The sequence below is a fragment of the Lissotriton vulgaris genome, chromosome 5 (genome assembly GCF_964263255.1).
Source record: "Lissotriton vulgaris chromosome 5, aLisVul1.2, whole genome shotgun sequence".
NCBI lineage: Eukaryota > Metazoa > Chordata > Amphibia > Caudata > Salamandridae > Lissotriton > Lissotriton vulgaris.
The window spans coordinates 13,025,467-13,039,501 of record NC_141693.1 but is presented as its reverse complement, the minus strand read 5'-3'; the positions used below and the strand labels follow the sequence as shown (position 1 = coordinate 13,039,501).

Genomic DNA, 14,035 nt, shown 5'->3' with positions numbered 1-14,035 from the left:
CAAGCTTTCACCAATTTTCAAGCAGCTACTCCACTTCTGTCGACCTCCAACTGCAGAAGTAACCGTGGATTACATTTGCTGCAGCCAAGGCTTGGTGATCCCCAGTCAGGTGATCTACCCCTTGAACGACATCTCCAGCCCGAGAGAAGCTCATAGTGGCCGACGTTATCAATGACCCAGCTGCTGTGTTCCTGCATCCTGAAGTTGGAGTCGCCAGGTTGCAGCAAAGCATCTTTGGTGGAACCTGCCATGGTGATTCACAGCTGCCAAGCCACATCTGCACCCGGAGCCGCCGAGCCAGGCAGAAGAAAGCAAGCTCTTGAACCTGGGTCCTAGGACCCCCAAAGAACTCTACTCTGCTTGGGCAGAGCAGTACTCCAGTGCTGCAAGTTTGACAGTTTGCACAGATCCCTTTCAGTACCAAGGACAGCCAAGTCATCCCTGCACCCGGACCCCCTGGGCAAGGTAAGGAATTAATGACTGTGGGAACTTGATTGTGGAGACCGCTTGACCTTATCTACAAGACAATTAGTTTGAACTCAACCTGCAAGTGACCGATTGTCACCTTTGTTTTTCCCCCTTCACTTCAATGGGACCTGTTTCATCGAAAAGTGCATCTAATTTGTAAAGCTTTACAAATTCATAACCCCGGTTGTATGTATGATAAAAAGTTCATATTGGTGTCTATCCATACTAATATAATAAAGAGAGAGCCCAAACCTTTGAGGCTGGTAATCTCAGGAACCACAGCACCAATCACAACACCCAATACACCGTTGGAAAGGGCAGTTGCTGCAGAAGGACATAGGCTATGCAGACGCCCACCATATACATTTAAAAGGTAAAAGAACCGTGCCAGCAAAGTAGTCCCTTGTGGGCCTGTCTGCGTTGTGCTGTGGGCGTGTGCTGGGGGCGTGACAAAGGCTGGGGGCGTGTGGTACGTTCCGCCCTTCATGCCATGTCTCATATCGTGTGCTGTGGGCGTGTGCTGGGGGTGTGGGCGTGTGCGGGGCGCGGGATTACGGAACAAAAAGGGAAGTGTTGTGCCCAATATTTCATTGTTTTTTCTTCACAGGTTCTGTACACTCCAGCTCCGGGTGTGCTTGCCCCGTGCTCCCCTTTACACCCTAAAAACTAATTCCTGCCTGCTCCCTTTAAATACCCCTGCACCCCATAATCATAACCCACCCTTACTCCTTAAAATACCCCAACACCCTTAAACACTAACCCATCTTAACCCTATAAATATACCCTGTACCGCAAAACCCAAACGTATCCCTAAATCCTAAAAATACCCCTGTAACCCAATACCCAAACCTAGCCCTGAACCCTATAAATACACCTATACCGCAAAACCCAAACCTCCCCCTGAACCCTAAAAATACCCCTGTACCCCAACACCCAAACCTAGCCCTAAACCCTAAAAATACCCCTGTACCCCAAAACCCAGACCTACCCCTGAACCCTAAAATACCCCTGTACCCCAAAACCCAAGCCAAGCCCTGAACCCTCAAAATACCCCTGTAACCCAAAACCCAAACCTAGCCCTGAACCCTAAAAATAACCCTGTACCCCAAAACCCAAACCTAGCCCTGAACCCTTAAAATACCCCTGTACCCCAAAACCCAAACCTACCCCTGAACACTAAAAATGCCCCTATACCCCAAAATCCAAACCTAACCCTGAACCCTAAAAATACCCCTGTACCGTCCTGACGCTCTCAGTAGCGGTCGCTCCCCACGCTCCCTGCTCTACTTTTGGTATCGTTGGGCTGCGCTCTTTGCTCTCATCTGATCATTTTAATTTGCTGGCTGCTGTCTGTCATAGCGCTGTAGTGCGATAAGCATTGCCGAGTACTAGAAATTATTATAGCGCTTTAGCTGACTCAAGCACTGTGTTATTCATTTGCGCAGTCCCTGTTGTAGCGCTCGCTGTGTTGCTCTGATTGGAAAGTGCATTGCTTGTCTTGTGCATAGATTTTTGTAGCGCTTTCTTCACAGATTGTCTAAGCTGTTTAATTTGTCTTTGTGCCCTAGCCTCTCTCTAGTTTCACTTTTGCTGCTGCCATTTTGTTGTTGTTGTGCCTCGGAGCCCGTCCTCTGCGCCTCGCCCCCGCCTCCCAGCTGATCCTCCCTCGCCCCTCCCCCCCTCCACTTCTCCACTTATGACAGATGCATTTGCGCGCAGCGGACGCGCCCCATGCGCGCCGAAGGTGCGCCAGAGGTAAGCCCGTCTACGCCCGTCCGCGCCTGGACCGCGCCCGACCCCCTGGTCCCCGCAAAATCCCCTCCACCCGCATAACGTATGACGCCGCCACCCTCTTTGCCCTTAACCCCGGACATACACCACAATGCTGCGAAGCTGCTCCAGGACACACCCACGGACCCTTCGCCTGCCACTCCTGCAAGTTCGCCTGCATCAAGACCCACACCAAATCCACTAACTCCAAACACAGCTCCGACTCTAACAACCTGAAGTGCATCCTGCTAAACACCTGCTCGGTCCACAGACACGCCACTGAACTCTGGGACCTACTCGACACTGCATCACCGGACGTCGCCTTCCTCACAGAAACCTGGATGAACACCTCATCAGCGCCCGACATCGCCATAGCCATCCCGGACGCTTACAAGATCATCCGAAAAGACCGCACCAACCAAACAGGAGGAGGCATCGCCATCGTCCATAAGAACACCATCCGAATCACGACCAGCTTCGACGATAACCTCGCTACCGCCGAACACCTCCACTTCCAGATCCACACCGACCCCAGGACCACACTTAGAGGCACCCTCATCTATAGACCACCAGGAACCTGCACACAATTCAACGAAGACATCCCTGACTTCATCAACCCACATGCCCTCAAATCCGAGAACTACATCCTACTGGGAGACCTCAACTTCCACCTGGAAAAGAAAAACGACAGCAACACCACCACCCTTCTGGACAACCTGGCCAATCTCGGACTCAAACAACTTGTTGACACCCCCACCCACCTTGCCGGACACACGCTCGACCCTATCTTCACCTCCAGCAAGCACATCTCCTTCGATCACACCACGGCTCTCCATTGGACGGACCACAGCTGCGTTCACTTCAACTACAAAAAGACCTTGACCCACAACCCCCCACAACTTGTTCCTCGAAGAAATTGGAACAAAATCACCACCGACCAACTCTTCACATCGCTTAACCAAAACCCTCCTGCCATCATCGGATCCAAACCAAGCTGCCACCAAACTCACACAATGGATCACCCACAGCGCTGACGAACTAGCACCCTTGAAAAACCACCAGATCAAACAAGGTAGCAAAAAGGCCCCCTGGTTCAACGATGACCTTAAGAAATCCAAGAAGCTATGCCGTACTCTCGAGAAAACCTGGAGAAAAAACCCAACCACTAACAACCTGTCCACCTTCAAGGCCGCTACCCGCAAACACCACCAATTGATCCGATCCACCAAGAAATCAGCATACAAGGATCGACTCGACAACAGCGCCCACAACAGCAAGGAACTATTCAACATCGTCAAAGAATTTACCAACCCCACCGCCGGCTCAAACGACATTACTCCCTCCCAAGACCTCTGCGACTCGTTATCCTCTTTCTTCCACAACAAAATCGTCGACATACATAACAGCTTTGAAAACCTGTCCAAAGAACAGTCCACTCCACCCACCTCCGAACCAAAACCGCACTCTAACTACCTTAGCGCCTGGAACCCAATCACCACTGAAGACACCATCCGCCTGATGAACTCCATCCACTCAGGATCGCCAACCGACCCATGTTCCCACCACATTTTCAACAAAGCAGACTCCATCATTGCACCCCATCTCTGTGATGTCATCAACTGCTCCTTCAACTCCGCTACCTTCCCAGAAAGCTGGAAACACGCCGAACTCAGCGCCCTTCTGAAGAAACCCACAGCAGACCCATCTGAACTTAAGAACTACCGCCCCATTTCACTCCTCCCATTCCCTGCCAAAGTCATTGAGAAAGTCGTCAATAGTCAGCTCGCCGCCTTCCTTGAATCCAACAATTCCCTCGACACCTCACAGTCCGGCTTCCGAGCCAAACACAGCACCGAAACCGCCCTCATCGCAGCTACAGACGACATCCGAACGCTACTGGACAACGGAGAAACAGTTGCCCTCATCCTGCTTGACCTCTCGGCCGCCTTCGACACAGTCTGTCATAGCACCCTCATACAACGCCTTAGCAACGTTGGCATACAAGGAAAAGCTTTGGACTGGATCATCTCGTTCCTCGCCGGGAGAACCAGAGAGTCCGCCTCCCCCCATTCAAATCAGAGGCCACCGAAGTCATCTGCGGAGTACCACAAGGATCATCACTCAGCCCCACCCTATTCAACGTTTACATGAGTCCCCTCGCACCCATCGCGCGACAACACAACCTCAACATCATCTCCTATGCTGACGACACCCAGCTGATCCTCTCCCTCACCAAAGACCCTAACACCGCCAAAACCAATCTACACGAAGGCATGAAAGAAGTAGCCGAATGGATGAAGAACAGCCGCCAAAAAACTAAACTCGGACAAAACGGAAGTCCTCATCCTAGGATCATCCCCTTCTGCCTGGGACGACTCATGGTGGCCACCGGCCCTGGGTACAGCACCCATACCTACAGACCACGCAAGTAACCTGGGCTTCATCCTAGACTCCTCCCTCTCAATGACCAGACAAGTCAACACCGTCTCATCCTCATGCTTCAACGTACTTCGCATGCTCAAAAAAATCTTCAGTTGGATCCCCACCGAAACAAGAAAGACTGTCACCCACGCACTGGTCACTAGCCGACTGGACTATGGAAACACCCTCTACGCCGGAACCACAGCCAAACTACAGAAAAAACTCCAACGCATCCAGAACGCATCAGCCAGACTCATATTGGACATCCCTCGTCAAGCTCACATTACCGGTCACCTGAAAGACCTCCACTGGCTTCCCGTCAACAAGAGAATAACGTTCCGTCTCCTCAACCACGCACACAAGGCCCTCTACAACCTAGGACCCGAATGCCTCAACACACGACTGTCCTTCTACACACCCACCCGCCAACTACGATCCTCCAATCAAGCCCTCGCCGCAATTCCGCGCATCCACAGATCCACCATGGGAGGAAGATCCTTCTCCTACTTAGCGGCCAAAACCTGGAATTCTCTCCCCACTCACCTCCGCCTCACACAGAACCACATTTCCTTCAGAAAGCAACTTAAAACCTGGCTATTCGATAAGTAATGCACACACCCTCCCCCAAGCGCCTTGAGACCCTCTGGGTGAGTAGTGCGCTATACAAATTCCTGAACTTGAACTTGAACCATACCTATACCTAAACCCTAAAACTACCCCTGTACCCCATAACCCAAAACTATATCTGAACCCTTAAAATACCCAAACACCCCAAAACATATACCACAGTACCCCAAAACATATACCCCTATACCCATACTTACCTTATCCAAACATTACAAAAAAACATGCTTTTACCATTCATGCATTTACAACGAATTTCGTTGTAAATATATGCGTGGTAAAAGCATATAAAATGTAATGCCATGCATTATCATGGCATTGCGGAGTCATGGTACTTTCGTAATGAAAGTATGCGGAGTGATGGTATGCGGAAAGAAAGTTGCGGAATAATTGGTGTTTACCCTCCCCCGGTAAGTACATTGGTGGCACGGAGGCCCACATCTCCAGCAACATACTCATATTTTTTCACCACCCATTTGAAAAATGCACAGGTCTCTCTCATTGATGGCCAGCACCGACATACACTTTTAGACACACCTCCCGCCACAAGTTCTAGAATTGCGAACTTTAGAGCTGGGGAGCTACGTTCGATTCTCGGCATCAGCTCAACAACCTGTGATTCCAGGCAAATCGCTTTGTCTCCCCGTGCCTACCACAAATGAATGTGTTCTTCTGTAATGTAAATTGTGCTCATGCCATGTTGTCGAGTTCGCGCTATATAATCTTGCAAGGAAAAATAAAGTAGGGAAACTCGAGTTCACACAGTTCTGAACGCGCACTCTTAAGTGCATCAGCAGTGCACTGTGAGTCGGAGCGCTTCACAGGCCTGTCACAGATGAGAAATGCTATCAAAACGAAATCCTACAAAACAATATACTACTGGCCGGCAGCAATTCATACCCGGACAACGTCGGGACGGGCTGGTAGTATTTATATAAAAATAACTCTATTTTAATACATTTTTGTCAGATTTCTTTTGAGTCGTCTCAATTACTTATGAACCCTAATGGTACTGTAAAATCCTTAACACATGTTCCTCCAGTATTGCCTGACTGATCTTTGCCACACAACCTTGATTGAGCTAAGGATTATTGTTGTTGAATCTAAGAATCATCCACCGTGTATTGTGGGAATATTACATGGTAAGACCCCAGCCACACCACATAACATTTCACCTTGGCACACAAGGTCATCTGAGTAAACTAAGACAGATGCAGTACATTGGCTAATTTGGAAGTATTTTCAGAGTTAGGTTGGCATATTGCAGCTGGGTCAGATATGTAAATGGAACAGAGCAGCGGTGCAAAAATAAGCCCTTATTTTAAACCAATCTTAGGAAATATCTTTGGTGAAAATCCCTTGTCCTATATGAAGCCCTAGAACCGGATTGAGCCGGGTGGAGGGCATCAGATGACTCGACATAGGCCTCAAGCTGTCGAAAGACCACTTTTTCACATACCTTTGTCAATGCCAGTAGAAGAGAGATAGGCGATAGCTAGTGAGTTTGAAGGGAGCCAGAGAAGGCTTTTTTTAAAGTAGCAAAAGCTTGGCCAGTTTCCAATTCAGAGGTACAGTAGCAGTCTGTAAAGATAAATTAATAATCATATTTACCTCTGGGTAAAACACCTCCGCAACCCCAGCCAGAACTGTAGCTGTACATGGGTCTGTAGGAGAGCCCGACTTGAGCGATTTAAGAATGGCCAACGTAGCTGCCCTAGCTATGGGGAGAAAATTCATAAATGGAGGAGCTGATGAAGTAGGAGCTAAAGAAGGCAGCGGGGGGGAAATCCCTCAGCACCGGGGAACCTGTCCATGGCTATCCTGGATGTTCTGTATTTTTTCAATAAAGAAAGATGACAGCTCCTCGCACCATTGTGATGAAGCTGGCAAGACCGCTTGTTCACCTCAGGAACCATTATTGTTTACCATTATTGGCTTGGGTTAGGATTCCCCACAGACTGGATAGGTAGTCTTTCCATGTCCTGAAGGAACTACTGCAAGCACAACGTTTTTATGTATGTTTGTCCCAAAGTCTATTATTGACCAAACTTTTTGTTCCTGATCAGATACTTTGATTGTTGCGATATCCTTGCTTAACAAGTGTTAGAAATTGGGTTATTGGTTGGGGGTAAAACCCTACTCAAGCAACAACTATTGGTTGGGGGTAAAACCCTACTCAAGCAACAACTACAATCCAAGTCAGGGGAGCAGAAGAAAACCACAAAATAACCTGCGCTTAAGCCCCTGGTAGCTGGGCTCAAGTGGTCAGGCTTAACTTAAAGTCAATCTGTAAAATATTCATGCAGCGCTCAAAACAGTAAAAAAATGTATGCACACCACAGGAAAAGTCCACACCCATTTTAGAAAAATAGATAAAGTTTTAATAATAATTCAAGACCTTAAAAGCAAAAATGCAATTAGTAGAACCTGAGACCTTAAAAAAGGTTTTGGTAAAATTAAGCACTTAGAAGAAACGAGAGCTAGGTTCTCGGATTGTGCCGCACTGAGACAAAGTCACAAGTTCAAGCTGATTGCGATGAGCGTGGGCAGGATACAAGGGCCTGGATACAAGGGCCAACTTAGGCCTGCAAGAACCTCAAACCTGGTTGTGGAGCAATGCAAGGTCCCTCGTCGGATATGCGTTGTGCAGCAACTGTTGCTGAAACGATGCAGTGGCATTGCTGAAGCGGTGGCGTTGTGAAGCCCTACGGCAGGGATACGTCAAACAGCACTGGTTCCGATGTGAAGCTTGCGTTGGGATGGGTCATGCAGCAGCAGTTCCAATGAGCAAGGTGCTGTGATGTGAAGTCCTGTGTCAAGGATGAGTTGCTCAGCTGTGGTTCAGATAAGCAGCAGCTGCAAAACGAGGCCCTGAGATGGGGATGTGTCACACAGCAGCGGTTCCTATATGACACTGTGAAACGAGCTGCACTACGTAGACTGTTGAGTCTCTGTGGCTTCAGAACAGGTTGTCAGCTGACTAACCCTTGGAGATTCTTGTGGAGTCCTGGAACACACATGCAGGCTGGTGTCAGCAGAGCAGGAACAGCAGTAGAAGAGTCCTGGTGCAGCAAAACAAGCTTTGGGCAGTAGCCGTCCTTATTTATTTATTTATTTATTATTTATTTGTTGGGCTTTTAAAGCGCGACAGCTACCCAAAAAGGGTTTCCCGGTGCTAAGAGATACATGACCACATGAGCAGAGCGAATGACTCAGGGAAGAGACAGGAGCAAGCTACTGGTTAAAAAGCCAGGTCTTAATGGCTTTGCAGAATGGATGTAGCGTGTTTCCAAGCGAAGGTGCTGAGGGAGGGAGTTCCAGAGCTTGGGGCCCAGTAGGGAGAAAGATCTACCCCCCATCCTCGCTCGGCGCACTTTGGGCACACAGAAAAGGCCTTGAGATGAGGATCTCAGGCAACGAGCCAGCGTGTAGGTTTGCACGAGGGCTTGTAGGTATCTGGGGGCATTGCCCCATTTAATTCTGTGCATCATGCTAAGTGTTTTGAATTTGACCCTTTTGTCAATTCGTAGCCAGTGGAGTGCCTTAATATGACCGGACATACGGTCCCTTCTGTTGCACTTGCAGAGCAGTCTAGCTGTGGCGTTCTGCACCAGTTGCAGGCGTTGCATGACTGCCTGTGATGACCCTAAGTAGAGAACATTTCCGTAGTCTAAACGGGAGGTGATTAATGCGTTGACCACAGACTTTTGAGTGTCGCCGGTAACATCCAAATGATTTTCCTGAGCCACCTCAGGATGGTGAAACAGGTGGATGTAAGGTTAGTGACTTGTGGCTCCATAGTTAGGCCGTTGTCAATGATAATGCCTAGGTTGCGTACTTGTTGCGACGGGATGGGTAGGGAGCCCATTTCAGATGGCCAGTGTCTTGGGTTCCAGAGATTTTGGTTTGGGCCCAGTATTAAAACCTCCGTTTTGCTACCATTTAGTTTAAGCATATTGTCACTCATCCAAGTGGCAATGTTCCTAAGGTCTGACTGCATGAGGGAGGAGGAGTCATGCTCTCCATTGGAGAGTGAGAATAAGATCTGTGAATCGTCGGCGTAGGTAAACATGTTTAGACCTACTGCTTCGGCGATCTGGGCGAGCGGGGTTACGTATAGGTTAAAAGGCAGGGGGCTCAACACCGAGCCCTGAGGGACTCCATAGGGGGATGGATGGACATTTGAGGCCGCGGTACTGGAGGTGATTTGAAATGTCCTGAGAGTCAGGAAAGATGATATCCAGTCCAATGCTTTGCCTCTGATGCCCATGGTGGAGAGCGAATTTAGCAGAATGTTATGGGAGATGGTGTCGAACGCTGAGCTGAGGTCAAGTAAAATCAGCGCAGCGGAATCTCCTCTGTCGACCAGGAGGCGAAGATTTTCCATCACTCCAAGCAGTGTCATCTCAGTCGAATAACCTGGACGGAAACCCGATTGGGAGGGGTGAAGTGCGTAATTTACCTCCGTAAACCTGGCAAGATGTCCGTGTACATGTTTCTCCAAGACTTTGGAGAAGGCGGGTAGGAGGGATATTGGGCGGAAATTGGCCAGGATTTTCGGATCTGCCGATGGTTTCTTGAGCAGAGGTGAAACCATGGCATGTTTCCACATGGCTGGGACCTTTGCAGTGGAGAGGGATAGATTCAGAGTTTGGCAGATAACGGAGAGTTGTGGGATGTCCAAGAGTCTGAGTACGGAAATCGGGAGGGGGTCGCTGGGAGAGCCAGATTTTACTTTCCCTAAGATGTCTTGGAGACCATGAACATTTAACCCGGGCCAGGATGTTAGTGGCTCGTAGGACAGGTTTGGCGGAGGGGGGATTGCCTCCTCCTTCGAACCGAGATCCAGATCCGTCGCTTCTTGTGTCAGGTGCTGTTTTACAATGTCCTGGTAGATGGTCTCAATCTTCTTTGTGAAGAACTGCGCCAATTCTTCACATTGAACATTATTCAATGGAAGGGGTTTGGCTGATGTGTTTGAGCCCGCTAGCTCTTTTACGAGATTGAACAGTATTTTAGATTTGTTTGTGGGTTCCAAAATAGATTTCGCCACGTAGTTGGCTCTGGCCGTGGTGCAGGCTTTGTGGTAAAGCTTGAGTTTGTTTCTGTAGGTCGAGCTGGCTGCAGGGGAGTAGTCTTTCCTCCAAAGGCGTTCCAAACGCTTGCACTTGGATTTCGCTGCCTTCAATTCCTCGTTGTACCATAACGCAGGAGAGTTGTGGTTTATACATTTTTTGCGAGCCAAGGGAAGGCAAGTGTCCAAGGCTCCTAAAAGCCATTTGTTAATGTTAGTGGCTACAATCTTTATGTCCTCAGTTACGAACATTTCACCCAAAGGTGCAGAGTCTAGGACGGACATGAAGTGATTTATGTCCAGTTTCTTCCAATTCCTATTACCGGACTGTCCTGTCCTGCTAGAAGGGCTAGAAGCCATTGGGTTAGACACGCTAAAATTAATTAGGAAGTGGTCTGACCAGTGCAGGGGCAGGGCTGGATGGCAGTGTGACAGGGGAAGGCTGGAAAAAATCGGATCCAAAAGGTGACCTCCTTTGTGTGTAGCTCCCGAGTTCCATAAAGTAAGATTCATGGCAGCAAGGTCATGGATTAAATTTCTGCCAGGTTTGTTCAGTGGGTCGTCAAAGTGTATATTTAGGTCTCCTATAATGGATAAATTGCTGTAGTTTACCCGGACCAAAGCGGTCCACTCTACAAGTTGAGTGGCCCAGGGTTAAATAGGGCCAGGTGGTCAGTAGATCAGGAGGCCCGTGAAGGTAAAGTTCGGGTGGAGTTGAAGTTTAAAAAGGGCCGACTCACAGGAGTTTATGGAAACCGGTTCCAGAGTACATTGCAACGATTTTTTAAAGATGACTGCAATGCCACCCCCCACTCCCGTGGGTCGTTCTTTTCTGGCAATGGCATAGTTTGGCGGAAGGACTTCGGCGATGTCTGGGCCTGAACTGGCGTGTAGCCACGTCTCTGTGAGGAATAGGGCATCCAGTGAGTTGTCGGACAGAAGATAATAGATGTTTCTTTTGTGTTTGCTGAGGGATATGCAGTTCAGGCTGCCAAGAAGCCACGTGTGTACTGGCTTGCGGCCTGTGGAAACGGGTCGACAGAGCTGAGGGACATCAAGTAGAAAGTGGCAGGAAGGAAACGAGATTGAATTGTGTCTGTCGTTAGGTAGGATCTTACAGTTTTGCTTGAGAGGGCGTCGCAGGGAGAGTAACATATCAGCCGCATAGACCCTTAATGCTGGTTTGTTACCTCCAGGGGTTTCGGGCCCTGGGCCCGGCCTGGCGCGGACGGGCTTTCCTTTGGCGCACCTTCGGCGTGCTGATGGCGCGCCCGCTGCGCGTCCAGGGAATGCACATTGATGTAGAGAGATGGGAGGCGTGGCCTCAGGAAGTGGGCGTGGCCCGGGGGTTTGGAGAGCGATGGCGGCGATGTTTTTCCCTACCCGCAACAGCGCTAACATCCGCTGTGCGCAGGAAATGTCAGCAGATTTATGGGGTAAAGTGCCCAAAGGTGAGTGCACAGTGGATTAAAAAGCAGTACAATGCAATGTAATTTAAAAGTAATACGAGCACAATCTCCCGGCTTCCGCCTCAGGAGTGATTAGGTATCTGTGGCGCACTTGTGATTCAGCGCGACTTAAGATGCTTGGTTGAAGTGGGCGTGGCCTCAGGAAGTGGGCGTGGCCCGGGGGTTTGGCGCGCAATGGCGGCGATGTTTTTCCCTACCCGAAACATCACTAAGATCCGCTGTGTGCAGGAAATGTCAGCAGATTTCAGGGGGAAAGTGCCCAAAGGTGAGTGCACAGTGGATTAAAAAGCAGTACAATGCAATGTAATTTAAAAGTAATACGAGCAAAATCTCCCGGCTTCCGCCTCAGGGGTGATTAGGTATCTGTGGCGCACTTTTGATTCAGCGCGACTAAAGAAGGCTTGGTTGAAGTGGGCGCGACTAAAGAAGGCTTGGTTGAAGTGGGAAGTCCTTGGTAGCATATCTGTCTTGGTCAATATAGCAGACTTCACACAGCTCAGTAGTCCTTCTTTCTTGTGAGGTGCACCAGTCCGGAAGTGGTCTGAGGAGTTGGGACTAATGGTTCAATATTTATACCTGGTGCACGTTTTGAGGTTTGGTCACTTCCAAACTTTTAATGCCTCAGAGATGTCTGGATTGTCCTGCTTCCCTGTCCTGGTGCCAGATTTCTGGGGCACAAAGAACTAGGAAACCCCTTTGTACATGAGCTGGCTCATTCACTGTGATATGAAAGTGTGGGAGGTGACTTCTCCTCCCTCTCACCCTGAAAAAGACAGCCCATCTTGCCAATATCCATGCTACCTATTTTATCACTGTCTTGGAGGAATACACAAAATACCAACTGCCAGCTACACCCAGACATGAGACCCAGGATACAGGCTGCAGACACCAAATAGACAGGAGAATGCCAACTATTGAAAAGCGTCATTTTCAGAATTGCGATTTAAAATCCGACTTTACCATTAAAGTGGATTTTAAATTCCAATTCATTAGACACCAACTCATCATATCTACCTGCTCCCAATTGTAAGTTAGCACTTATTAAGTGTAGTACGGTAATCCAATGTTATACTATGGGAGAGGCAGGCCTTTTAGTAGACAAACATTAATTTACGAGTTTTTTATTATCAGGACATGCAAAACTTAAAATGTCATTTCCTAGTTTTTAAATACACTGCACCCTGCCCAAGGGTTGTCCAGTGCCTAGCTTAGGGATGACTTGTATGTAGTAAGAAGGAAGGTTTCGGCCTGGCAAATAGGTTAGCTTGCTATGCCGAAATGGCAGTTTAAAACTGCACATACGGGCTCTGCAGTAACAGGCCTTAGACACGTTAAAGGGCCACTGAAGTAAGTGGTACAATCAGAGCTGCAGACCCATGAGTACCATTTGATTTATAGGTCCTAGGCTCATGTAGTGCACTCTACTAGGGCCTTATAAGTAAATCTAATATGCAAACTGTGGATAAACCCATTGCTATCATGTTGGAGGTAAAGAGCACATGCACTTTAGCAACGATTATCAGCCGCAAAGTGTCCAGGGAACAAATGATGAATGATGAGGGACTAGCAAGCCTCAATCCAATCGGAAGGCAGCATTTAAGACAAAAGCTAATGGGCAGAGAGTGGGTGGAGTTTCCACACTACTGTATATACTGCATGTCTCGCAAAGCGATGGCAGCGCATTTGCACTACAACGCTAGGCAAGACCTAAATAGTAACTATTCAGCATTTTGTGAAATCCAGCCCCTTACAATAAACCATCACATCTTCAGTAGGCTCAAGTGACCGTCGACCTCGCATACAAGCTTTACCTCCTGTCCTGAGAGTGCGTGTACTTACTGTACTCCACAGTCGCAATCACAGTCACTGGCAGGCTGCTGTGAATCGCATGGTATTCATAACTCCTCACATCATCTCCTTCCTGAACTTCTACTTTTGTCCTGACCTGATAGGTTCCATCAGGGTTCGGCAGGAGCTCCTTCGACTCCCAGGGGATCTCTACACCATCCCGGACCCACTTCACCTGGATTTCTCGGGGGTAGAATCCATATGCGTAACCGATAAGAAAAGTGTGATTGTTGCTCTTTCTTTGTGAAACCATTGTTTGAGGAGTAACTGAAAGAAAAAACAATAACTACAATTATACAACAATTTCAAAAATTGAAAAGGACTTAATGTAATACCAGTTCTACAATTACCATATTATTTA

At 48.5% G+C, this 14,035-nt stretch overlaps 1 protein-coding gene across 1 annotated transcript in view; it reads right to left on the bottom strand.

The window, feature by feature from the left end:
• LOC147709994 (major histocompatibility complex class I-related protein 1-like) overlaps positions 1 to 14,035 on the bottom strand; it is a 108,915-nt gene that overhangs the window by 31,783 nt on the left and 63,097 nt on the right. Inside the window, exon 4 of the mRNA XM_086919302.1 lies at positions 13,666 to 13,941. Coding sequence (XP_086775428.1) covers positions 13,666 to 13,941 — 276 coding nt within the window. The remainder of the gene's footprint in view (positions 1 to 13,665; positions 13,942 to 14,035) is intronic.